This window comes from Melanotaenia boesemani, chromosome 8, assembly GCF_017639745.1.
Source record: "Melanotaenia boesemani isolate fMelBoe1 chromosome 8, fMelBoe1.pri, whole genome shotgun sequence".
In the NCBI taxonomy this organism is placed as follows: Eukaryota; Metazoa; Chordata; class Actinopteri; order Atheriniformes; family Melanotaeniidae; genus Melanotaenia; species Melanotaenia boesemani.
The window spans coordinates 27377574-27403730 of NC_055689.1; the positions used below are offsets into that span (position 1 = coordinate 27377574).

At 37.8% G+C, this 26157-nt stretch overlaps 1 protein-coding gene across 2 annotated transcripts in view; it reads right to left on the minus strand.

Moving 5' to 3' along the window:
• The window catches only part of kirrel1b (kirre like nephrin family adhesion molecule 1b), a 96242-nt gene that overhangs the window by 19787 nt on the left and 50298 nt on the right, over nt 1-26157 (minus strand). For both annotated transcript variants that reach the window (XM_041991977.1, XM_041991976.1), the window contains exons 2-9: nt 18552-18701; nt 11149-11298; nt 10253-10410; nt 6414-6564; nt 5125-5230; nt 4391-4539; nt 3902-4029; nt 3305-3431 (exon numbers count right to left, since the gene is read on the minus strand). In XM_041991977.1, coding sequence (XP_041847911.1) covers nt 3305-3431; nt 3902-4029; nt 4391-4539; nt 5125-5230; nt 6414-6564; nt 10253-10410; nt 11149-11298; nt 18552-18701 — 1119 coding nt within the window. The remainder of the gene's footprint in view (nt 1-3304; nt 3432-3901; nt 4030-4390; nt 4540-5124; nt 5231-6413; nt 6565-10252; nt 10411-11148; nt 11299-18551; nt 18702-26157) is intronic.

Consider the following 26157-nt stretch of genomic DNA (forward strand, 5'->3'; position numbering starts at 1 on the left):
GGATGCATCTACCAGCTTATTAGCAAAAGACAATAAAATCTGATAGCTTTGCATTTAAGTTGTTTATATTTATTCTCAAAAATGAGACTGAAAAACAATGTATTACTTTAATGCCATCATTTTATGTAGCAATCGATAAACAAACTAATTCTGCAACACTTTCTCAAACCGATGCACGATATTCACTTATCATTGCATCCCATCACATCAGTGTGGCACCGGCAGAGCATAAGTATTCCCTGAAAGAGGCTTACTCAGCGAGTCAATTACTGATTCTCACAGTATTTCCTCAGGGGTTACACATCCCTTTACATTTAGCCGACTGTGCTAACATGAGGGTCATCATCAATCCAGCAGCTCACTGCTTTCATGTGTTAAGGCTTTATCAAATGTGAAGGTATGTTCTTAACATGAAATAATCTTTAAAGCTGATAAATTACAGTCATCACCACTGACTGTTAATGTAATTACAGAAGATATTGTTGTAAACCTACATTTAATTTACAGCAGATCATTACAGTGTATTTATGACTTTCAGACTGAACTTGTCTTCATCTTATATTGGGATAATCCCAAATAAAGCAACGTGTAGGAAGCTTTTAGCTTGAGCCATAATTAGCAAAAAATTTAGAATCTGATTTAAAAAAAAGACAGAAAAGTGAAAAGATGTTAGCACCTTACCTTGATGTAAGGATGACCTAAAATATCTGACAAAGATGATGATGACAAAACAATTAAAAACAAGCAATCTGAAGGGTGACTCTGTAATGTGCTGCAGTTCACTGACACATTCAGCAAAGTCAGTGAAAACCTGCTTACAGCAGTTCTGTCGCTCTTTATCACAGTGAATGAAGGAGTGTAAACACAGATAATGTGTGGCCGCAGTGTCCTATCCAGCGATTAGACGAGCCTAAATAAAAGTTACATGCGTGTAAGTCTGCTGTGTGGAGCATAATTAAAGCATGATCTGATCTGATCATGCATACATGAGAGCAGTGCTGCAGCAGTAATACCAGCAGGGGAAATCTGATGCTGAGCTATAAATTCAGAGCTTTGCCATAAGTATTTATGGCCAGACAGAGTTTAACCAAGTGTCAAATGATGTTTCAACCCAGCAAAAGCTGTCATGCACTATTAGCTGTGTTGTGCCAACTGATGTTATATACAATGATAGTTTGCTCTGCTGAGGTATAAATAGCTCAACTAAGATGATGCATCATGTGTTTCAGTCAGTCTTTTAAAAAGGAGTGGATGGTGCAAAAACTGTGATATAATTAAGTTAAAATATTGCTTTGCAAGCGAAGTAGTGCCCGAGTGATAAGTCACCAAGCTTTTGGTTTTTAAATTTGCAAAGAGTGCTGATGAATTGTGATGTTTCCCTTTGGGGTCTCACAGAGGACTTTTTCATTTGGTGAAGATTTAAAAAGAACTTGTGAACTCATTGTTGTGTTTTTGGCTGAATAGTTAGTTTAGGTCTGGCATGGGCTGGAATGAATCAGGCCAGGTCAACAGAAACTAGGCTCCTGCACAAGTCTAGTCTAGATGCACATTAAGTGGCTTTTAATGTCAGTCACTTGCAGATTCTGTATAGTTGCCCATTTACATCTGCACTGGAAAGATGGATATTCACTGTGGCAGATAGAAAGATTTCATAAGGATGCTTGAATGGAGCTCACAGGGGGCAAAACATGGTATAAAAAGTGTAAAACAAAAACCACAGTATTTAATTTAAAACTAACTGACTTTGGTTAAAAGGGTTATCTACATATGTGTAATGATATTAATACTATAGATGGGGACATATTAAGGCTATTGTTAGAAATGTAATACTTTCAAGATTTATACAACGAAAATAAAATCCCAAATCAACGTTGTTTTCTGCAAGTTTAACACACCTGGCAGATTTTACTGATTTACATTAGTTGAAGCTTATTCAGCCTCATGGCAAAGTCTTGTCATAAGTGCAAATTTGAAACATGGCCAACCATGATAATTAGCCTCTCAGCTTTTTGATGTAGTGATTTTATAGTTCCACAATATTTTCTGATCTGGATTTATATATTTCACTACATAAAAAATGTGTCTTAAAGAAGGGTCTAGGTTCAATCAAGCAAACAAAAGGACACAAAAAAGATATTAAATTAAATTAAATCTTTCTAGAAATAAAAAAGAAGACACATATTGCAAGTTCATGATCAAAGGGACTGCTGCTATACTACCTGTGTGTGGCACAAAGAAAAAAAATCAACAAATGCAACAAGATCCCACAGAACACAGCTGGATAAAACCCTCTCAGTCATTGCAAAAGACTGGTAGAAAAACCCGGTGGGGCTGGTGAGCTGAGGTTTCAGCTGACAGTAAAATACTTCACATTGAAGGTACCAGATTCCCAGAACATAAACCCCAGCTGGACTAAAAACACATCCAATTCATCTCCAATATTCACAGAAACCATCTGGAAAAGCTACGGAAGATTGGGGGATGCTGTTTTATGAAGCAATGGAAAGAAAATGAAACTTTTTTTAATTTATAATATTCTACCAATAAACCAAATATCAGTTGGAGTTGAATAATTTTGCTTCCAACTGTACATGTATTTGGAGGTATCTGCCATGTCAGCATACATACATAAGTACAAAACCTGATATACTTCAAAATTAAAACTCCAATTTACATTAAAAAGATAAAAAAGGTCATATAAATGGTTGCATTTATTTAATCTAACTGCAGCAGATATCAACAAAATGAGGCTAAATAATTAAACCAGTAAACATCAGGATGTTTGAGCTTGTCTTATGTTGTTATAGTAGAAACACAAAAATGCTGTAAATATGGGCAAATAGATGCAGGATTCCATATTTCTGGTAAAGCAAACGGAACTAGTTTCTCAGATATTATTTTTGATAATGACATTAGTATGCAAGATCATATGCAATTCTCAACTTCCAACAATATCGAACATCAAACATATACCTTGTATGTAGAAAGCAGCTGTTACCAGCATGCACATCATCCCTCGTTGTGAACTCTCATCCATCGTTCACACATAAGCAAATTTAGATGTTTTCTGGTAATAAAACTCAGGAGATAACTAGTAGCAAGTCTGACTTGAACATGCATCTGACAAGAAGCCAACCTTGAAAATGAAAAAGGAGCTTACAGAGTGATACAAAATAAAACACATTATGGAGGCCATGTGGTTTCGTATTCGTCCTTCAAGTTGGACTCAAACCGTTTTGTGTATGAAGATCTTTTCTACCAGTATCAGCACTATTATAATAAGCAGAAGTGGAAATGAACTGACCGTTGACAGTGAGCATGACCTCGGTCTCTCCCACTCCAATGCGAGGCACGATGGCCTTGCAGACATACTGGCCCGCGTCGGCCTGGCTCACCGACTTTAAATGCAGCTGATTGTTGTTGCTGAGCACCTGCGCATACATACAGGACACATGAACAAGTAGGCAGTTATGCACAGAGAACAAGACGGAGGGTTTGTGACGTGAAGATTAGTGACATACAGGATGGAGGAGATGGTGAAAAAGGGGAGTGGAGGGAGGAAGATCTATATTTAATTCATAAAACATTTTGATTCACTCAGCAGGATCCATTACTTTTTTCCTCAAGCTTTCCTGGTTAGGCATGGATTAAAGATTCACGAGCCTCACTACTAATCGCCATCTTTACAACTAAGCAAACATTTATGAAGTGTGGTTATTTAATGTACAGCATGTTTGGCTGAATTCTATGGATGTGATCAGCTCCATAAGGGTTGGTTTTCCAGTATAACTTCTTAAAAATTGCATTTTCTTTTATTGAAATTAACAGTTTTAACAGATTTGAGACATGCTTTCCTGTTGAAATACAAATGTCAGCACTGGATTTGAGGGTTTGTTTTTACCATGCTGGAGCCCTTTTTGGTCCAGGTGAGGGTGAGAGGAGGGTTTCCAGCCCACTTGCAGTGCAGAGTGACATCAGAGTCCACATCCACTGTAACTGGTCTTGGCTCCACCACCAGTATCGGGCCAACTGAAAGACAGAGAGGACTGAGACTGAGAGATACGATGATCATCAACTCTACAAACTGCTGAGTAAAATTCATTCATATTCTCCTTGATGAAAGTGTTTAGTTCAAGAACTCTTATCACAAAAGGAAATGTGTTCAAAGTGCTTGTTATTCTTTAATCCATCTAATGGACATCATTTTCTTTTTATCTCCTGCTATGAATATTCATATTGCTGAAATAATTTAAGTGCTTTTGATCATCAAGTGCCATAAATCCAGTATCATGTGTAGTAACTATCTCAATGCTTTGCCCTTCCTTAGACAAAAAGACTGCAGAACTACTATCAATCCCACTCAGCTCTGGAATGTTTGCTCTCTACTCACAGTGCACGTCTACGAGGATGCTGACGTTTGTGTTTCCCACAGCGTTGAACACCTGACAGGAAACAGGCTCGGTGAAGAAGGAGTGATCAGCCGTGGTGACAAACACACTCTCTCTGGCCCCCTCCAGCAACACGCCACCTTTAGCCCACCTGACAGACAAACACAATGACATTTAACACTGTTAGAAAGCACCACAAATCTTTATGTCTGTGAAGATCTAAATGTCAGATTGCCATGTTTTTATGTTATAACTGAAGTTCTTTCAGGCTTCAATGCCTATTAACGTCTATGCTCTGACCTGCTGGATATCTAGATAAAAATATCACCATATTGCACATCCTCCATTAGATGACATTTTAATTCACACTCAATAGCCTTAGTGCCTAAGTACCTGGCAGTACTCCCACACTGGGACCCTCTGATGGAGTCTCAAACTTCAGATTAGAACCAGCATTTTTGCAGCTTCAGTGCTTCAGAGCTGTCGCTTAGGATAAAAGTCAGCGCTTAACTGCACAAATGTTCAATATCTTCACCAATTCTGTTCTCTAAGCAGAAATTACAATTCAGGAGCAGCTCCAGAGGCTGGATACGAGCAGACTGGAAGAGATGAAAGAAAACCCATTGGCATTGATCATCTGATCATGCTCCTAATGTTGCACTGCAGGAGCAGCATCAAAGCCTTCCCCACATCTTGATCTGCACTTAGAGCCATATATGCAGATATGAATTCAGACCTGTAGCCCATGATGGGAGGGTTGGCCGTGGCCTGGCAGGTGAAGGTGACTCTCTCTCCCTCCAGGACAGAACGAGGCTCGATGGACAGGGTCACCGTGGGAGGGTCTGTGCAGGGATAGAAACAGATTCATTGTGTGTTGTCTTTTGTCTGGATACGCCACAATGGGGGTAGAGTTTTGCACAAAAACAGTATTAACACAATAATTAGCTTTCTTCCTTTAGACTCTTTTTATCAAGGACATTTTTTTTTATTTGTTCACTAGTGAATTGCATTGAATTATTTATAGGGACATTTTTAAGATTTGGAGCCTTTTTGCTTCCACAATACGTCTTCTTCAGCTTTAGTAGAAAATATTTAGTTATAAATGTATGTTTATTTAATTAATGTTGTGAAAAACAAAAGATTTTATTAATAAATGACTATATGTTCTCTTTAACCGTTATATTTTGCTTTCTGTTTTTCAGAACACAATAACTTGTACGTTCATGGGTTTATTTTAAGGTTAACATGATTAATAATATGTATTGATGGTACCTGCAGCTTAATTAAATCTTTTATCTCTTATTATTTTTTATTTTTTATTATACAAAACTGAAAGTTTATACACATTCTGCTGTTTTTACTTGTAGATATGCTTAATTTCTTTATCTATTTAAATGTTCATGCAAACTTTTTGTCTCCCAAGATGCAATGTTTTAATTTTCATTGTAGAGTCTCTGCTTGGGTCTGTTTAGACCAGATTAAACTACCAGTAGCCTTGAAACTGCACAGAACAAGTTTGTAATGGGAAGAAGGATAAAAATTGTATTTAAATGATGCATTACAGCTTATTCTGGGACATGAAGATTTCAGTAAACATTGCTAAGAAGCCCTTTTAAAACCCATTTAAAATAAGCTGTAACCTGATAAGGGATTCTTTAATAAGATTTGGGATTTTGTGATTATTTGGATTTATTGTCAACTAGAAATAAACTGAGAACAAAACCTCCAGTTGGTTTTATACAGAATGACCCCATGTTTAATCTTTAAGCTACAGTTTCTTTAAAAACACACATTGATCTCCTTGACTAAATATTAAATTGTTTTCCTTGCCATCAATCTCTTATTTTATTTTCATCAGCTGCACAACACAAAAAGTTGAGGGTTTCCTTGATGTTGAGGAAAACTGACTTGCTGAACTGCTTTATGTGAAAGTTAGATCTCAAACTGGGGCTAAAACAACAAACCCATGGAAGCTGTAAAAATGAATGAATCCTAACAGTCTCACAGAGACGAGGGGCAACATACGGTGAACATTGAGGGTGACGGTGGCTCGTTTCCCCATCGGCACCGCCGGATTGCTGGCCACGCAGGTGAAATTGCTGCCGCTGTCAGTGTCGACTGCATTGATGGGCAAGTAGCTCCTGGTTGTTACTCTCTTTCTGTCTGGCAGCACTTCCTGTTCAACAGAGAAAAAGGATGGGGAAGTGTTATGAGGGCAGAGGATGTAAAGTGTTGGACTTCGGGTGGTAAGCCAGCAGAGACAAAGAAAAAGAAAAAAAAAGGGGAGATGAAGGATGAAAAGGACATACAAAAAGCGTGAACTGAAAACAAAAGAAAGTAGAGCCATAAAGATAGGATGTATGAATTATTAATGCATAAATATAAAAAGTTTGTGACACTCTGCGGGACAAAACGAAAGAAGAAAACGGATGATGGATGAGTCAATAATAAAAGAAATCCTTTGTTGTGGTCATAAAAAAAAGTAGCTATAAATCCTCTCCTGCCCAATGTGAACCCTGTTTTCTTAAAGTGAGGAGGCAGAGTGTTTGGAAAATGTAGCCACCAAATGTGTCAGGAAAGTGTGTAGAGCTTTCTTTGTCATAGAAATGTGTAGTCAGCAGCACAGAAATATAAGAGCAGCATGTAATATGTATGAGCATGTGTGTTTATCTGTGAGAGATGTAAAAACATCTGTGTTTGAGTGTGTGAGTCAGTGTTTGCTGCTCATTCTGTGTGCATACTAAAGCATAAGAGTGCCTGTGTGTGTGCATGTTTGTGCAGGCATAATTTCATGTGTGTAGGAGAGAAAATGGGATCCTGTGGAGGCTGAATGCAGAAGAAAGAGTGTAAAATATGATTTTAAAGAAGGTGTCAGCATGTACAATTCCTGCCTGTATGTGTGTGTGCGTCTGTCAGTTAAGAAAAAGAGGTGTTTTGGGGGTTAAAACATGCCTGTTTGTGTGTGTGTGTGTCTGTCAGTTAAGAAAAAGAGGTGTTTTGGGGGTTAAAACATGCTGTGGAACTGTGGGTCTTCAAAGTTGTGTGGAGAATAACTAGTTTCTGAAATATGTTTGCTCTGTAACCTCAAACATAAAATGAATTACCGTGCAAAACTTCTTGAAGAAGAAGTGTTTTTACACACACCACATGCAGATAATAACTTGTAGTTAAGAGATAGGTGTGCAGGTATTATTTATCTGTGTATATAAAATTCCACAAGTGCATCTAGTTAACTACTTCTTCTATTTAGCTAATGTGTTAAACTATTGTGTGATTGTAAAAAGCAGTTGAAGACTGAATAGAGATAAATTAACCTTTCATAACTTCCCATATTTCTTTTTTTAAGAGATCTTTCATTTTAGCCTTGAAAGAATAAAGCACATTTTATTGGAGCCATTAGCGTTTGTATCAAATGTGGAGATGTCGTGTTATCTCTTCTTTGGAAGGACTGTGGGATGTTGTGTTTCCATTGGAGACAAGAATGCTTCAACACTTTAACTCATGAATGCAGACAAAACCTTTTCTGATCGACTGGAAGAATGTCTTAAAAAGATGTTATTGAAGACAGGCTTACTTATCTTTCATTCTTTATCTAAGAATCCCTTCATTTACGTGCCTTTATACACAAGTTATTCAGTCATTTCTACCATGTTTTCTACCTGGATAACTCTTGTTCAACCTGATGTTGAATTTCCAAAAGGATCTCATGACAAACTTTAAAATGTTGGTAGCAATTTCACGATTGCAATGTTGCTAAATTTCATTTCAACAGAGCTTCTGTCATGTTACTAAAAACATTTCCTTTGCTGTCCCAGCATGACAACTTTAAAGCTTTTAACATCATGATGCCACTAATAATTAGCTTAAACCTTCTGATCTTCCAGGTGAAAGATTGTTGATTAAATGAATCTCTGCACAATCTTTTCCGCAGATTAAACAAATAAATAAAAAACAGTTATTAGGATTAGAGAACAATATACTATGTCACAGCGTACACAATTTAGTACTCATTGGTGGCACTTCCTGTCACTTAACACCATCATATAACAAAAGCCAGCTCAGAAATTGTAAACATTTCCACATTTTCCTTCCTCTACTCGCCACACAGCTGCAGCTTAAGTTCCAGTTAATCAGCATATATGATTTGCATGTGCTGCACATGATGAAATCGTCTTTGCACATTTTGCCAGTGTGCATCTGGCAACAACAGTGTTTTGGGAAAGAAGAATAGTGGATGATGAAAAGTACTAATTCTTGTACCATCATGCAAAAGATAGCAGTTGAGAACTTGTCCTGTTTGCTTTTGACAGTCATTGCACATTTCATGTATGCGATGTGGTCTGCATGTTACAAAAAACTTGGTACATGCATGGTTACAGAGTTACATGCTTATTCATAGTACATTCTACTATTCATCAGCCATTATTTCCATATAATCACACTGCCTGACTGAAAACAACAGCCTATAGATACGTTATCATCTGACAATCAACAATCATGGATTATGACATTTAAACATATGGACAGATAATATTTATTACAAGTTTTCTGAAGAAGAACACAGTCACTATAATCAATCAAAAGACATTAACGAACTGATAACCACTCAATGATGTATCAATATACTCATTTACTAATAGTTAAGAAACAGGTAGCTCCTAATTTGTTCCTTATCTGTTGCCTGGCAACTGCTAAACATTTTGTTTTTCTTTATGTTACAGATGAAATACAGACAGGAGTGAAAAACAGGACCATGTGAGACTTAAATTAAACAAACCCTGGCCTTGTTCAGCCGCAGTGGAGTCAGCAAATGTCTATGAATACAACATATTTATGTTTTCCCGAGTAGTTACAAACTGTAATGTGTCAAAAAAGAGAATTTGATTCCTTCAAGGCCACAACTCTAGAGTCCTTTTCAAAAGATCACAAAGGCACAATGTGAAACGTTTATTCATCTATTCTCATGCAAAAGGTTATAAACTAGTTTTTAAACTGTTTCACAGTGAAGAGGAAAATCTGCAGAGGTTGATGAAAAATACTAGTAGTTATGTAGATGTACGATACTTAAATTACTACAATAAAAAATCTACACATGTACATATTTTAAATTATTCACTGACTTTTTTTTAGTTTGCTGATGATCTATGTGCTTTGCTTGATAATTATGCTCCTTTTATAATGCGTGTTTCCTAAAAGGCAAAAGAAACATTTCCCACAATAACACATTTTGAGATGCACAAAGGTCTAAAACTAAATGAATCCTATATTTACTGACCACTTTAATACAATTAGACATTACATTATGGTAAACTGGTTAGTTGCTTATTTATTTCTCATTTATTTTGTGGTAAATAAATAAATAATAAATACTTAAATGTATGTGCCCTTTTCATTGCATTTCATTGCGAGAAGTTTACATTTTCTACTCTGAATTAGTTTAGTCTTGATGGAATATTTAGATAATCACCTATGTTTATGCCCCATCAATGTAACGTAGGAAATAAGTGTGTTAACTGAGTGCGGGCTTCTGTGTATCTGATTGAAAGGGACAAAATTCTGAATCTATTTACAAACTTTTAGCACATTTCTAGATGAAAAGGGTCTCCATCTGCTAAGATGTTAGCATTTTGTCAAGAGGGAACCAACAAAGCAAAGACACAGAGAATAGATGTTGAGCAGCAGATTGTGGGTATTAGAATTTGTGTCACAAAGTATTTTAAAGCCATTAGGAGACATCGTGCTGATCTAATTTAATTAGTAATAAACTCATCATGGTTTTATGTGTGCTTTATGATGCGTGGCTTTTCCCTCTTGCACGTGTAGATGCTGTTTTCTGCATGTGTTCATGGGTGTGTATGAGTCACCGTGGAATGGTGGGCTCCTTCCACAGGGACTCCATCTTTGGTCCACTGGATGTGTGCTGCAGGCTTGGCCCCGCGGGTCATGCAGGTCAGGTTGTATGGAGTCCCAGCCATTAGCAGGAGCTCCGGCGTACCCTCCACCACCGGGTCCCCAGGGGGGACTGGAGGACAGACACACAAAATCAAACTCTGAATTAAATGCAAGGGCATTCAGGTTTAAAAATAAAAGATGGCCCTAGCTGCTTTATACACATGCTGTTCAAGTTATCCAAATATTTAAAAAAATATCTATGATTTTGGTTTAACCGCAGCCATTAATAACATCACAAAAGATGTTGAATTGACTTAAGAAGTGTTTTCTTTTTTCTTCCAATTTTTACCTCTATTTTTTTCTAAAGGTGTATTTTTTGCTATTTAGCAGCAAAATGCACTGTTGTCTTGTTTGATATTGCAGCATCCCAAAAAGCTCCCCAAGAATTTTCCTCCAGAGGTTGTACATCGTGACTTTTAACCTTCTTGCTGTTTTTAGTTTTTACCCAGTCAACATGTTCTCATGGCTCTGCTTATTAATATCACATCATATGTGGCACATTTTGGCACCGCATTTTCACATATTTTATGCTTTTCGTGTTTCTTTTATAAGTCTTGAAAATTATATGCCAAATGTTAAAAATAATCCAGAGTCTGAACATCAACTGTAACCACACAGGTCATCTCAGACTGCAAAAGAGCTCATTCTCTCAGCTAAGGAAATCTGCTCTTCACAAGGACAAACGTATCAGCCTAGTATTCTTTGACTTGACATACTTCACCTTTCATTTGAGTGAAAAGGCTTAAAGGGAACTAAAAAAAAAAGTGAGAAAATTAAATTCCTGTATCTGAAGGTGCAGCTCACTTACTGAGTACATTGAGCTTCGCCCTCCTGGAGCGCAGGGCGGCCTCTGTGGCCTGACACTCATAAAGAGAGTCATCAGAGAGCTCCGCATTGGAGATCTCCAAATTGTACTGGCCGATGTCCAGCGCTCGCAGCACACGGTACCTGGGCCAGGCTGCAGGAGACACACACCGAGGATGCAATTAATTTATTAGCCAGTAAAACAAAAACTCAATTCAAATTCAATGTGATTTATTTTATTTGCAGGAAGTTGTGTTTGAGCTCTATTTTGAGTCGTGATTCACACTTTGTGTTCCTTTTTTTGCTGGAAAGCATGACTTTCTGTTGTAAAATAATTGTTGGAGTGAAAAAAAAGACCCATTGAATATTACATTTAGATTTCTAAAATAACAAGTTTCCAGTGGCAATAAATCATGAAATCAGTTTTTAAATACCATCTACTTGAAATTGCATCTCTCTTCCACTTAAAAACTCTGACACAACACATATGATGAACCTGAGCTTCCAACTAGGACACTCACCGTCTATTTCTGTGCCGTTCCCAGTCAGAAGATTAGAGTTCACATTTGCTTTTAAACATAACATCAATAGGCAACACAAAAATAATACAAACTTTATTTTTATTCATTCAGTTTATTTAAAAGGGACAATGCACATGGACATTACAATTTGTATTTAAAATGTAAAGGTGCCAGAATTAGCAGATGAGCTCATTTTCATCTGTAGTCCTTGAACCTGAAGTAAGTGTTTTCCCTTGTTCAGTTGAAGAACGCTGAACTGACACCCTGATTTGATTCCTCAGAGGAAATATTGGTACCCAATTACTGTGTTTGTTAGCAAGACTACACAAAAGATACAAAGCTTAATTTAATTAAATTTGGTGAACAGTTGAAGCATGAGCAAAAACATGAAAATAAGCTTTAGTTTGGTTTAGAATTTAAGTTTGGGTTTAGAAATGTATTCCACAATATGTCTACCATTTGACCTACGCGTTAAATGTCAATACAACTTCATTTCTGCTCTTGGGAGTGAATTTCCAACTTTGTTTGGCAAGGAGTACTGATCATTTCTAACTAAGGGATGCTGGTTGCTCTTTTTTATTCATTTACTAATTGATGTAATTTCATCTCATTGATTAATAGAATCGACTCATTTCTTGTATTTTTGGTAGAACAAAACTACAAACACAACTTTAGCTAGTTTTTAAAGATAAAAGAAAGCTCTGCAGATTAAATTAAACCATCTGAGTGTACACAGGCATATTCATCTCAGTACTTTTAAGAAACTATTCATCTAAAATATATTTACTGAACATCTACAGTACGGGTCAAAAATTTGAGCACACTTTCACATTAGATTTAATGGGAAAGTATGTGTAAACTTTTGACTGAAAGGGTATGTAAAATTAGAAGTTACATGGAAAAGGAAATACATGAGAAAAGGGATAGAAAGTGTAAAAGAAACAGTTACACATCTACGTTATTTTCTCTTACTCAGTATCAATGACTCATTTCTGTCCACTGCTTAACTGTGGAAATGACTTCTGTCTGATTTGTTCACAACATAAAGCAAATATGAAAGCTCTTAGAAAATGGATGAATGCTGGATGACGAGTGTATTGTATGAATGAGAGGAGGAGAGAAGCAAATGAGACGTGTCCTTATGTGAAAATGTCAGTGCTTTTTTTAAATCATACTACACAGGTGACATTTAGTGTTTGCTTCGTATGTATTGAAGACCTTTTTACATTTACTGCAGTATCTAGAGATTGTAATGGTGTGTCCTTTATACAAACATTACAGGTGAAAGGTAATGGTGCATGCATAAGCACACACAACTAGCAGCTCAGAAATAAACACCTGCAGGGTTTTTACACAATGATCAAACATCACTGCTCATACAAAAATGCCACATTTCCTGTGCGATTCACAAACTGCAGAACTACAGACAGCCTTCTTCCAATTACACACACACACACACACACTCCCATGTGTTTGAACCCTTGCCTCTCAGACAAAGACATAATTGAGCGTGACGGCCCACTAGGGGGCACTCACTGATCCTCCGTGCCTGATCCTCACATGACATCATGGATTCAGATGGCAAAGGCAGCCAAGGAGGCAGGCGGTTGGGGTGCAGAGAGGGAAGAAGGAGAGTGGGGTGAGGTGGGTGGGGGGGCAAAAGTATTAGTGGAGATTACATCATCCACTCCAGCACCTCGCAGCATAGCAACCACAGAGGTGAAAGCACCCCAGGGAGAAGGAGAAGGGGTAGGAGGAGGAGGCTGCTGAGGAAGAACAATGAGCTGCCACCACTGATGCCTCCAGGTGCTGAGGAGATGAGCATGTGTGTTAGGTATTGACTGACACATGTAGCCTAGACATGTTGCTGTACACTTAAAAGTATTCAAAACTGATTTATTTCATATTTACATGCACAACTGGGTGATGTGCAGCCACTGTTTCAGTGTGTGAATGAAGGCTGATCTTCTCCCTGTGAGTGGGTGAGCACACTGCAGGTAAGAATTTACAGCTCAATCTGCACGCCTACAATGTCAAAAACAGCCATCATGCAGGGCACATAATAAAAAGCGCTTACATGTTGTATATGACACAGCTGCAACACTTCATTAGACCACAGTAAATTGGTTTTATTTGCTGGTCCAAATGTTAACAAACTGCAGACTTTTCCCATGGAAGAGAACATATGTCAGCGATGAAGGGAAGAATGGCAGCAGAGACTAAAAAATGGACAGAAGGTGGTGAAAGATGGCCGAAAAGCAGATAAAAAGAGACAAAGAGGACAGCATGTTTATCAAATGTGTTTGTCAGTGGGACCAGTCGCGCAAAAGGCTACAAGGACAAAGAGAGCATTACCGACCGGCGGAGAGCAGGCGGAGGAGGAGAAAGAGATTGGAGGAAGAGAGGGCAAAGGAAGGAAAGAAATAAAAAAGCAACATGGAAGACGAGGGACGCGAGCAAGTGTTGATGAAGGTGTAGTTTAAAAGACGAATGAGGAGGAAAGAAAAGGGAGAAAGACAGTGTCGTTGTGACCTTTACTGAACTTGTGAATTGAATTGAGTTGAACACAAGATTCATATCACATGTCTAATTATCACAAGTGTGACTGTGTTGCATGACTGTGTGTGGGTGGTGGGTTGTGCTGATGTGTGTATGCGCGTGTGGGTGGATGGGTATGTGATGTTTTTGTGTGCCATACAGCATGTATCTCTGTGGATGAATTTGCACTGTTTTGAGAAATGTGATGAGTGCTTTAGAGCTGAAAGTATGTGAGAGCTAATGCAATAAGTGTGGGTGCTAATGTTTAAGTTTTTCTCTGTCACATTTTATTGAGCACAGTAAAAAAAAAAAAAGAAAAAGTAAAGCAGAGAAAATTATCGATGATGGCTTTTTTCCTAAATTGCCAGAAGAAATACAGAAAATAGGTGCAATAATTTATTAAAACATGCACATGCATAAATGGAAATACAGTTTGGCAAAAACAAGGATTGTGCAACTCTAAGAAAGTTGAAAGTCAGGACTGGTCATGACTATGCTTAATCTTCAACACAGTCTGAACCCTCTTAGACAAGCTTTCCTTTCATTTCTTTAAGTTGTCTTCAGGAAGAGTTCTCCAGGCTTCTTGAAGGACATTTCAAAGCTCTTCTTTGGATATTTGCTGCCTTTTGTTCTGTTGAAAATGATGCCACACTGCTTCAATAATGTTGATGTCCAGGCTCTGGAGAGGATTCATCACAACATAAGACCTGTTGCCTCTGATTTTCAGTCCAGTTCTTGTTGCCTTTTTCCCTTCCTTAGGAATTGCTTCTTGACAGTCACTCCTCCATAGAGACATTTCTAATGAGACTTTAGTGAACAGTAGATGGATCAGCTGAAGGTCCAGATGCATCTCTAAGTCCTGTGTCAAGTCTTTACTATTTTTGTTTTCCCCATTCCTTAAGGATATCACTGCCAGATACTGTTCATTTGTTGTGGATAGCTTCTTAGGCTAGACACATTTTTTTTCTTCCACTTGTCCAGTTTCTTTTCTGAAGGACACTGAAAACCATGTTGACCAATGCCACATTTTCAGCTGCTAGCTTTGTAGGAATCATCGTGCTGGTACAAAAATACTATTTAATCTCTGTCAAACTGTTATCTTTCATATTTTTCATTGAAGTGGCTAAAGGAATGGGAACAAATTATGTGTCTGCTAGTAACAATGATAAGATCTATAACAGGTTCTCTGCTAAGTTGTCTTATGTACTGTATAGACACAAAACTGGTTCATTAGTTGCCTTTCTATTGATTGAATGAGTCACAGGCCGGTGTAAAATGTTTAACGGGGGGGAAAAAAAACCTTCTTAAATGTTTTTAAAATAGCTTAGAGGGGTCCTCTGCTGCATTCCAGCTGCCCTTGGGGGACCCTGAACTGGTCACAGGAAAGGTGGAAAATGTAATCTGCCTATCCTGGGTCTACCTTGAGTTCATTTATGTTGGAAAATTAGCTGAAAAAGCATACAATGAAAGCTGACCCGGTCGCATACAGTTTAGATCCCCCAAACCACCTCAACTGGCTCCTTTCAACAGAGAGAAGCAGCAATCTTCCCTGAAATGACAGGACATGCCATTTTCAGCACTCTCCCAACCTCCATGAGACGTCACAAAAAGCATTTCAACCACAGTGACACTACAATAAATGTCCACAGCCTCTAACTCAGGGAGCATGCCATCCAGACAAAGTGTTTTTATCACTAAAGAACTTCTTAACTTCCTCTAAAGCTTTGCACCCTTCACAGAGGATGTGCTGGTGGGATTAAAGAGCTCCCCAGTGTGCTCTCTCCACTGCCAAAAGTTATCATCTCTTTTCAAAACACAGCCAGGGCAAAGACCTGCTTTCCTTTTCTGATTTGCATTTAAGTTTTCCAAAAACAACCAAAAATCTCTCAATCAACTCTAAAATGAGATTTTAATATGAATATCACTGCAGCTGCACATGCTCACCAGGAGGCTCCAGAAGCCACAAGTAAATACTAGAAAACTAATTATTTCTGTTTTATAGACTCAAGATTTGATTGACTCCACATTTGTAAGTATATACATCTGTATACATGTAGGGCTGTGAAATACAGTGGTCCCTCACCATATTGTGGTTCATCTTCTGTGGTTTCTTTTTTTTTTTTTTTTTGTATGCAGCACTGCATATTTAAGTATATGTAAATCCTATTTCAACCATTGTATGTCCAAATTTTACTGGAGGAATCAGCCCACTGTGTTTTGTTTCTTAATTGGTTCGGTAAACATCAATGAGCTGTGTTTTGTGTCTTGATTGGCAGCAGAAGCTGTAATATATTTTACGGGGTGAGTAATTTTTAAGAAATTCATGTTGTTAAATATATGTAGGTTTTTGAGAGTGTATAATGTGTGAGAATGTTGAAAATTTTCATTATAGTTTGGGAAAGGTCTATAAACACTCTGAGGAGGGATAATAGGGCCTTAACATACATTTGAATTGTGAAAAATTAATAAGGTCATAATTTCACGGATTTCAGAATATGAACCCGCAATAAATGAGGGACCACTGTATATTAAATTTTGATGTCGATTTTGGCTCCAAAGAATCACAAAAACAGTAATATTGACAAAAAAAGCAATGATCAAAATTTTCTGTATTACACTCTATTTTATCACGCACTTCTTCCGCTAGCAAATATAAATCAGGGCAATTACCAGAGGTAGACTTTCAGCCATTGCTGGGGACACTAGTTATATTCACAAGGACAAATACTGTATTTGATCTAGCCGATTGAAATCAATCTGATCGGTGATTCTAGCTGACATGTTTACATGGATGTTGGATGAAGTGATCCAATCAGTTGTGTATTTACATTACTGGAAACATTTAATACAATCGTGAGGCTTTCAAAGTGCTCAATAGCTACTAATTGAGTAGAAGAAGATGAAATTTCTTTTTTTATTTATTTTGAATATTTTGACCATCGAGATACTCCGTAATCAGTTATTTGGATTAGCAGAGAAGATTTGGTAAGTTTTGAATGGTGCAGCTCCCACATACTCAACCTTGCTGCTCATCCCACAAATGCATTTTCCTTACAAATGTGTTTCCATCTAAAAGGGAAATAAACAGACTTTCCTACAATATAAGATTTATTGCTGAGAAGCCTTGTTACTACTAGGAAATAACCCACCAAACAAATTTAATTACTTTTTGTGTTAAGTCTATTTGTCATAGTTATGTTAACGGTCTGATTCACATTAGTTTTTAAAGATATTCAAAAACAGAAAACAACAGAAGGTTCATCCGATTATTTGTGATAATGCACTTTATTAATAGTTGAAAGTGTCAGAAATATGGTTTACACAACACAAAAGAAGGTAATGGGTATCTAACAACTTTTCTGACAAAAAGATATGTTTTTAATGGTAGCAACACATCTGAAAAAAGTTGTGAGAAGGCCAATTTCACCTCTGTCTAGGGGATGCTACACAGTGGTAAAAATGGCCCTGTCCCAAATTTGAAACACAAAATACAAGAAAGAGAAGCCAGGACTGCCAGGAGCAGGTAGAATCTTTTATCAGGCAGAGGTGGGGCAACAATTCTCTCTCAAAACTCCTAAGATGTGTTTTTTGCCATCAAATTAAAGATAAGTTTTATTTATTATATTTATATTTTCTTATTTGGGTTGTATCTTGGTCAGAATGGTGTCCGACAGCAACTGCAGTTATGATACCAGTGTTAGTATTCTCTAAGCTACAGCAGCCAAAAGCTTGTTAGCACATAATTTTGGAAATAATAGGGGTGAGTTCAGTTTAGTGGTTTTCTTATTTTCTTCATGACCTTTTCTTCTTTTGCTTTGCATCTCTTAAGTTTCTTCTGATTATTCAACACAACAGGGAAAAGAATAAAAATGCATTTTCTTCATTATATGCTGTTGCTTTGACCCTTTGACTCTCATACATTTGGTTGCATGCGATGCTTTCTCCATCTCTGAAGTGAGGCGTATTGTACTGTTGCACTCTCAGTAAGTCATTCAAGAAGTGTGTGTCGGCTTAAAATGTAAATACGAATGTGTGCCTGCTTTTGTCAGCACTGTGAGGGATTTTCTCTAATTTAGCATGATATACAGGACTCATTTTTGCCCAGATTGCTACTCACAGGCCTCTTGGCTCCTAACTGTCTCTTGCATGGTACAGCGTTAATTTCCTTAATGTACAAAAACTCCTACACTTTTGAACCATAATAGCTTTTATCAGAAATCTTATGTCAAAGCTGAACCAAAACTGTATCAGTTATTTCTCTTCTTTGCTTCACTTTGATCCCTGCAGCTGGGTGAACCTGCACATTTTTATTGTTTTATCACTACAGGGTTTCTCTTCCTACCCTCACCTCGAAGACCCTCTCCGATGCCAAGGGCCAGTCCATCTTTGGTCCACTGGACGATGCCGCTGTAGTTGAAGACCACGCAGGACAGCACCACTCGCTCCCCCAGCACCACGGACTGGTCGGCAGGCTCCTGGGAGAAACGAACACACCACACTGCAACAGAAGGACAAAGAGGGAAATCAATTTTAGGTTTCTCTCGTTGTGACCTGGCCATGGGCTGCCATCGTTTATTGCTTTGTATCGAGCCACACAGCCCTTCTCTGCTGTTATTGACTCATGCTTGTCCATATGGTGGCTGTAGGGATAATTTGTTGCATGGTTTTATTGAGTATATGCTGTTTTTTATAGTCTTCCTTTTTTAGTATGTGTCTTTTATTGGGAGTGTATTTTCATATGAATCTTGTTTGAATGAAATTTGTAAAACAGGAGAGTGAAGTTGTTGCATTTATGCACACATATATTAGCTAAAGAGAAAGGCACATGAGATTTTATGTTACAAATTCTTTCTAATCATTTGAATTTTTGGTTTGACTCGGAGCTCCGATGCTCAGATTTGCATATTTGTCATTCCTCTGTGTCTTCTGCCTCTGCTTTGTGTTTCCCTTGCCCACTTTTTTCAAGGTTTTCCCTGGACTCAGTGGAGGCTTATGCCTGTCTCCATGTGGGTGAAGCGTGCGTGCATGTGTGTGTGTGTTCATGTACGCGGGCTGTTGTGCCACAGGAACATCATTGCCAAGCTGTGATACAGCTTTTTCATCACACAGTACAAAGGATTTTGCTTACACACACACATTTCCCGCAGCAAAATAAGCCTTTTGGCAATTGCAGCGCCACTAAAATACACAGATATAAAAACTACAAGTCTAACCCTGGCTTCCATTAATGCTCTCGCATAAAAAGAAAAGTGTTAGGTAAGGATGCGAGGCACAAGCCCGGCACTGTTTTCAGCCGTTTGCATCATCAGGTAAAATTGTTTCATATTCCAGAGAAAGTCTTGCAAGAAAGCACGTTAATTAAGGCAGAGAGAGTCTATCCCATGCACGTGCACGTGCCGACATACAAACACAAGCAGAAGATACACTTGCAACACTGACTCACTTCAAATGTGTGCACTTTTGCACATGTACACACATCTCACAGAGTTCCTAATGCACTGCGTCTAACATTGAGACTCAGCGCACACACACACACAGACACACACACATGCACACATACTTTCTGTTTGTCTTCCCGTGGGCTATTCTGTTCTTGGATCATGGTTAAAACAATCCTATTAGCTAATTAAGGCAAAACCTCCTTAATAAAGCAGGCCGTGGCTCTCAGGGACACATCTCAGCGGGATTCAACCACAAAGGTGCAAACAACCGGGAGATTTACTGATTTGTCTGGAGGATTACACTTGTCATGTTATTTGTGTGGAGGGCTTCTTTACAGGAGGCAGGAATCTTCACACTTGACAAGAGGGGCTTTGATGTTTCTTTATCTTTTATTATGAATCCTGACTCCAGAAGACAACTGCAATCACTGCAAGCTAATAGCCGTGTTATTCATTTGAAATTAAAGGGAAAATCTGCTTTAAAGTGCTCCACTCTTGGTAAAGCCTGTCGCTTGGCTCTAGATAAACTTTAAGCTGATGAGATATTGTTGAAATTTGTTCTCTGATGCAGATACAATCTCATTCATGATAAAGATTCCCTTTTGTTGGCTCAAATCCTTGCATTATGTAAAGGGTTTTGCATTCACTGAGATTTTAAAGTTTAAAATCTTTTCAAAACCTATTTTCCTTGCATGCCCCGACTCCTTCTGAGCTTTAATAGCAAGTATGCTTTTTTAAAGCTTTTTACTCTCCTTTTTATTAAACATTTCATTTTGTGATTCAACTTTTGAAAAGTGCAGGGCTTACCGACTCATCACACTGATGCATGCAGAGACCTCTATTAAACTCAACAAGAATTAATTTATGACTGAACGATAAGATGCAGCTTTAATCCATTTAGAAAACCCCTTTATTGCATGTCATCCATCAAGTATGCGCCTTTTTCTTTTGGCAGCAACTAAAGGTAAAACTGACCATAAAAACAGGTCATAGAAGAGAAAATATTCTTTTGGCAGCTCCACACAGAGCAGGGACGTTTATTTACCTGAGCGTATTGAGTAGGTGAAAAGACTGCTTTTGACCTTAAATTCTCTTAACGGGCAAATAGGCAGTAATCTGCTGGAGAAGATACGCTATGCACCTTCAACCACAAGTCATTTTACATGGTATAATGTTGAATTTCATAAGCAAAACTCTCATCATTATATTGTTCGACATATTTATCACCCACATTTCAACCCCGTTTTATTTTCTAAAAGAAAAATTATCCAACAGCAAGATAAATTCAGCCAGTCAGAGTCTGTACATTACTGACACAGGATAACATGATAACTGAAAGATATCCAGAATGTATCCATATATAAAGGAAGGACATCAGAAAAGGACATAAAAAAAGGCACATGATTTAAGGGATGAACCAGTGTTGTGTTTACACATAACAGAAAATTTACCAAAGAACCAATTTAAAACTATTTTGGGGGCACGTTGCTACTTGCACCCTGTCAAGACACATAATTTGTTCCCAGGTCTTTAGCTGCATCTACAGAAAATGCCAACAATAACATATTGTGACAGACATAAAATGGCATTTTGTATTTTTGATTCCTCAAGCGTTATCTGTGTAGAGGAAAAAAACAATATCTGAAATTTCCATATGAAATAGGATAAAATTCCAGCAAAAAATTCCATCTTGACCTTTAGTTGATCCATCTACTGTTCACTAAAGCTGTATCAGAGTTGCCTAAATGGCAGATTGACTGTCAGGAAGCTATTTATAAGGAAGGGAAACAAGAGGAAAAGGCAACAAGAACTGGACTGAAAATCAGTGGTAACAGGTCTTATGGAGTGATGAATCCTCCTCAGAGTCTGGACCTCAACATTACTGAAGCAGCGTGGGATCATCTGGACAGAAAACAGAACAAAAGGCAGCCGACATCTAAAGAGGAGCTTTGAGGGAGAGCTAAAGATATTTGCTCAGTGATCTATATTCTTACAGAAATACAGAATATTTCACTGTGTATATGTCTTTACGTCTTTCATCTTCAAAAGATAAAGACAAACAGAAAAGCAGAGACAAAACAAAGAAAACTGGATCTTCTCCTGTTCCGCCTTTGAGAGGAAGAAGAAGGAGCTGCTGGGATGTGATATCCTGCTGACATGAGTGATTTACATGTGGGTCACGTTGTGCATGATTTATGCAAAATTAACAGCTATTACAAGTATGGGCCCTCTTCTCCGTGTATAACTCCACATAGAACACGGCGTGTTCTCCTGGGACACGCTGTGTTTGCTGTGTGTGTGTGAGGGAGAAGTCATGACAGACTAAAGCAAGGAGACAGGGAAAATTTCTGTTTGTTTGTTGTGATATTTGAGCGTTCATGTGTGTGTTTCTGTGTTGTATTTTTTTATTAGTGTGTGGATATATGTTTGAGTGCATTTATGTGACTATCTATGTGTGTGTGTGTGTGTGTGTGTGTATGGTATGTCAGCCTGCAGCAGGGACTCAGATCGCAGAAGAGAGAGCCACACTGACAGAGAACAGAGATGTAATTAACCCTACGGGATACTCACCCCTTTTACCCCCTCCTTCCTGTAGCACACACACAAATTCACATAAACACTAGTGTCTCTCCCTCCTTCATTTTTTTCTCTAGTTTCAAACTCCTCATCTATCTCTACTTCCAGTTGCTTAGTTTCCAGCTTTGTAATGTCTTTGTGTTTTTCTTTTTCATATTTCATTCTGCCTTTCTATTTTATCATACATGTTGTGTCTTCAGCTTTTTTCAATCCCACTTCATTTTGAAAGTCTTTATCCTACATCTTAGTTTTGTCTTTTCTCATCCATTAACCATCCTCTCCCGTTTTGATATTGTTGCTCTTTTTTTTCTGTCTATATTTCCTTTCCCTTTCCCTTCACTGAGCCTTTACTTCTCCAGCATCCTACTCATTATTTCTCTGCATTACTGTCGTCCTTGTTTTTTTCTTTTACTCACTTCTTGCAACATCTTCTTCCAACTGCAGCTGTCTCTCTCAGCCTCCTCTTTTTCCTCCTTCACTTCACCTTTACATCTCTGTAACCTTAACCTGAGGGATGACATTCTTTATCTCAGTGTAAAAGAATCCATTGCTATAACAGTCAGAGGGCAAAGACACCTTTAATAAATTTTATCCATTTTTTTCCCTCTTCAGGCTCAGCTTTAACATTAATACTGCTATTATCAAACAAAGCCTATCAATTCATACTTAAGTAGGATATATCTAGAATTCTGCTTATGCATTATATATGCACTGAAGTGTTATTATTCAGTGACAGTCATATCTCAGAAAAGTGTGGGTTGAATCCAGCAGGGAAGCTTAACTGCAAATATGACTGTTTAATCATAGCAAATGTTCAAAAACTGAGATTTGATGATCCAGGACATAAATTTATGTATGCAGTGTTGGCACATGATTTCTAGTTGAAATTTTTAAAAAATGTTATGCACAATACAAGCTTTGTTGGCATTAAAGCTGAAAACTCTGCAGACTGTAGGTGTTTCTTCAGATATGGCATACACTGGATGTTAACAGCATTTTCCCTGCTGCAAGTTTTACAATATAGAGAAATATTAGAGCCCTGTTCTGATTTCAGAATAAAAATATATCATTAAAATGAATATCTGTCAAAGACTGAAGTCAAAATTTTGCTAAAATAATGGAGCCTGTATAGAGGGAGCTCCTTGAGTAAAAAAATTGGGTTGCATCTATCCCAGCTGATATGAGAGGAGGCAGGGCAAATCCTGGACAGGTCAGTAGTCCATCACATGGGCAAAACATGGAGACAAATGACCAGTCAGTTGCTCAATTAGGCCCAGGGATGTCCAAATCCCGTCCAGGAGGACCACGGTCCTACTGTTTCTTTGCTCCACATCAGTGATTTAGAGCCACCAATCACCATAATGTTCATGTCTTTGGACTGTGGGAAGAAGATAGAGTATCCAGGGAGTAAATGCTTGAGAATGGAGAATATACAACCTCCACAGAGTAAGAACCAGTGGAGTCTTAAACCAGAAACCTTCTTGCTGTGAGGTGACAGTGGTAAGCATCACACTACTGAGCAGAACTGCTTGGAATCTAGCCCTCAAAAATACATCTATTTTTTCGACATTGATGTTGTGTGGGATGACTTTTTGATATATTGTGTAGCCTTTGACTAGAAACATAAGTAGAGTTGTCGAGGATCTAGAAAAGTAGCAGCAACCGGTAAATTGTAGTTGTCTCACTCAAATCAGTTCCAAACTCTTATACATTGTTCCAGTTGAAATTCAAGCTAATATGAAAAGGAAGGAAATGGTTGTAAAGCAAGACGGTTGGTTGACATTTTAACTGCCTGGACTTCAAAGTGGGATGTCTTGTCATCATGTTAGACATGGTCACAGTACTCAGCCGACTGCAGACACTGTTTCCTCTCAGCAAGACCTTCAATATGGCTGCCAGGAGCCAAATACAATTTCCTGCAGGCAAACCAAAACTATGTGGAAATGAACTGTCAGTTTGTGAGGTTTGTAACCCTAAACTGCAGACCTCCAAAGCCTGAAGCCTTCATCCTCTGAACGCCCCCCTGCCCTCCCCAAATAACTGCCATGCTGACCCTCTCCTTGTATTCATGCTCCAGCTCTGCCTCTGGGCGACAGCTCGCTCCCATTTCATCAACCACACAGCACAATCAGGCAGGAGAGGCCACGCTGTGTCTGTGTGCGTACATGAGAGCTTTGTCCATGTTTACACGCATGCCTGCATGCATATCTGCTGTTTTGTATCATATATGCTGCGTGCATACATTTGCTATTTCTGAAAAGGCAGCAAAGGGCAAACTGTGGATGGTAGAATAAAAAAAAAGGTGTTTGCAAGAGAGAGGGAGGAGAGGGAAAGTGTTTACACATGAAGTGCTTTATTAAGAAAAAAATTAAGAATAAAAACAACTCAGAGAGCTTGTTTGTGACCTTTGCAGTTTACGGATGTATTTATAAAGCTGAATGCAAATGGAAAAACACATAGAAATAATTAAACTATCTCAGTTCTAGACACAAAGAAACTTAAATAGCTTTTTCTTTTCTTAACTTTTTGTCATGATCTAAGTGAATACAAAAACATAAAGGTGGTTTACAAAGAACTCAGAGCAATGCAACAACATGCAACAAGCTGCTGTACTGGGCAATATTGCCTAGAGAAAAATGCCATGATAAACTATATCAATATAGATATTTTGTTATCTGACATGTTAAAACCTTCTGATTGGTAAACTCGCTCAACAATTCCTGGGAAATTAACATCAGTTAAGCTGTGAATGGAAACTTTATTCACTTTCATTTAATGAAATGCTGAAGGGAATATTCTGTGACTGGAGGGAAGCAATAGCACTTTTATTCTAGTATAACTACTTAATTTCTTTGTCTTACAAAAAGGATAAGAGATTTGACATCAAATTATACATAATAAACCAAAAGCAGAAGTCCTCATTTCATGCATGTGGCCCATTTCCCATACATTAATCAGTGTTGTATCCTCTTATTGATGTTTCCATCACATTAGAAAGGAAGCAAGGTAGTTTCATCTAGTATAAAAGATTGGGAAGTAACAATATCTTACTTAAATGGGACTATATGATCAAATTACCCAAATTAAGAGACTACTGAGATTGAATTGGGAAAAAAAAGTAATAAATGCAACAGCATTATGGTGGTAATTTCAATAACTAGTTGATTAGATTTAAGGCAACACTAGAAATAAGTGTTTGTCTGACTCATTTTGAAGTCACCACTCTGTTCTGGAGTTTCATTTCCAGCGTGGCACCACACCAGTACCATGTCACACACCAACAACAATACAATTTTGTGAGAGGAAGAAGATGTGAAGTGTACAGAGAAGAGACAGAGATAAACTGCTAGAGAGAGTTTAAAGAGAGAAAAGGATGACAGATGATGGCAGAGGTAGCTATGCTGTTGATAATTGCAAGTAATTAGTTAATTAATTAGTTAATTTGTTTTGTGTTGGTTTGTGTTTGCTTTGCTTGGCCCTGTTGGTAAAGTTGCTGGAAAGGAAAGAATATGGTCATGATCATTTTCCTCTGCTCTGGTCGGCTGTAATGAAGCTCAGCTTAATTCTGTTCTATCATCATACTTAAATTCTATTTTTATCTTTTCTTTATTTCATTGTTTTTTTTTAAACATTGGAACATCTGTATATAACTTTTTGACTGTTTCTGATAACGAAATATGTTCTTATACTCATCACACTTCTTATAGAGCTCTGTATGAAGGTTAACGGTAAATACAACAGTGCATTTCAAACATAAGACACCTTATTGTTCTCTATCTTCTTCACAGTTAAAGCCTCAGTCAGTCCTGTTTCAGACCTGATTGAAACTACATCTTAATCAGTTTCTTTTTTTGTTTGTTTTTTTTTTTTTCTTTTTTAAATTTTATGCCAGAGCTCCAACCACTGATGTTTTAAAGCAACTTCACTTTGATATAT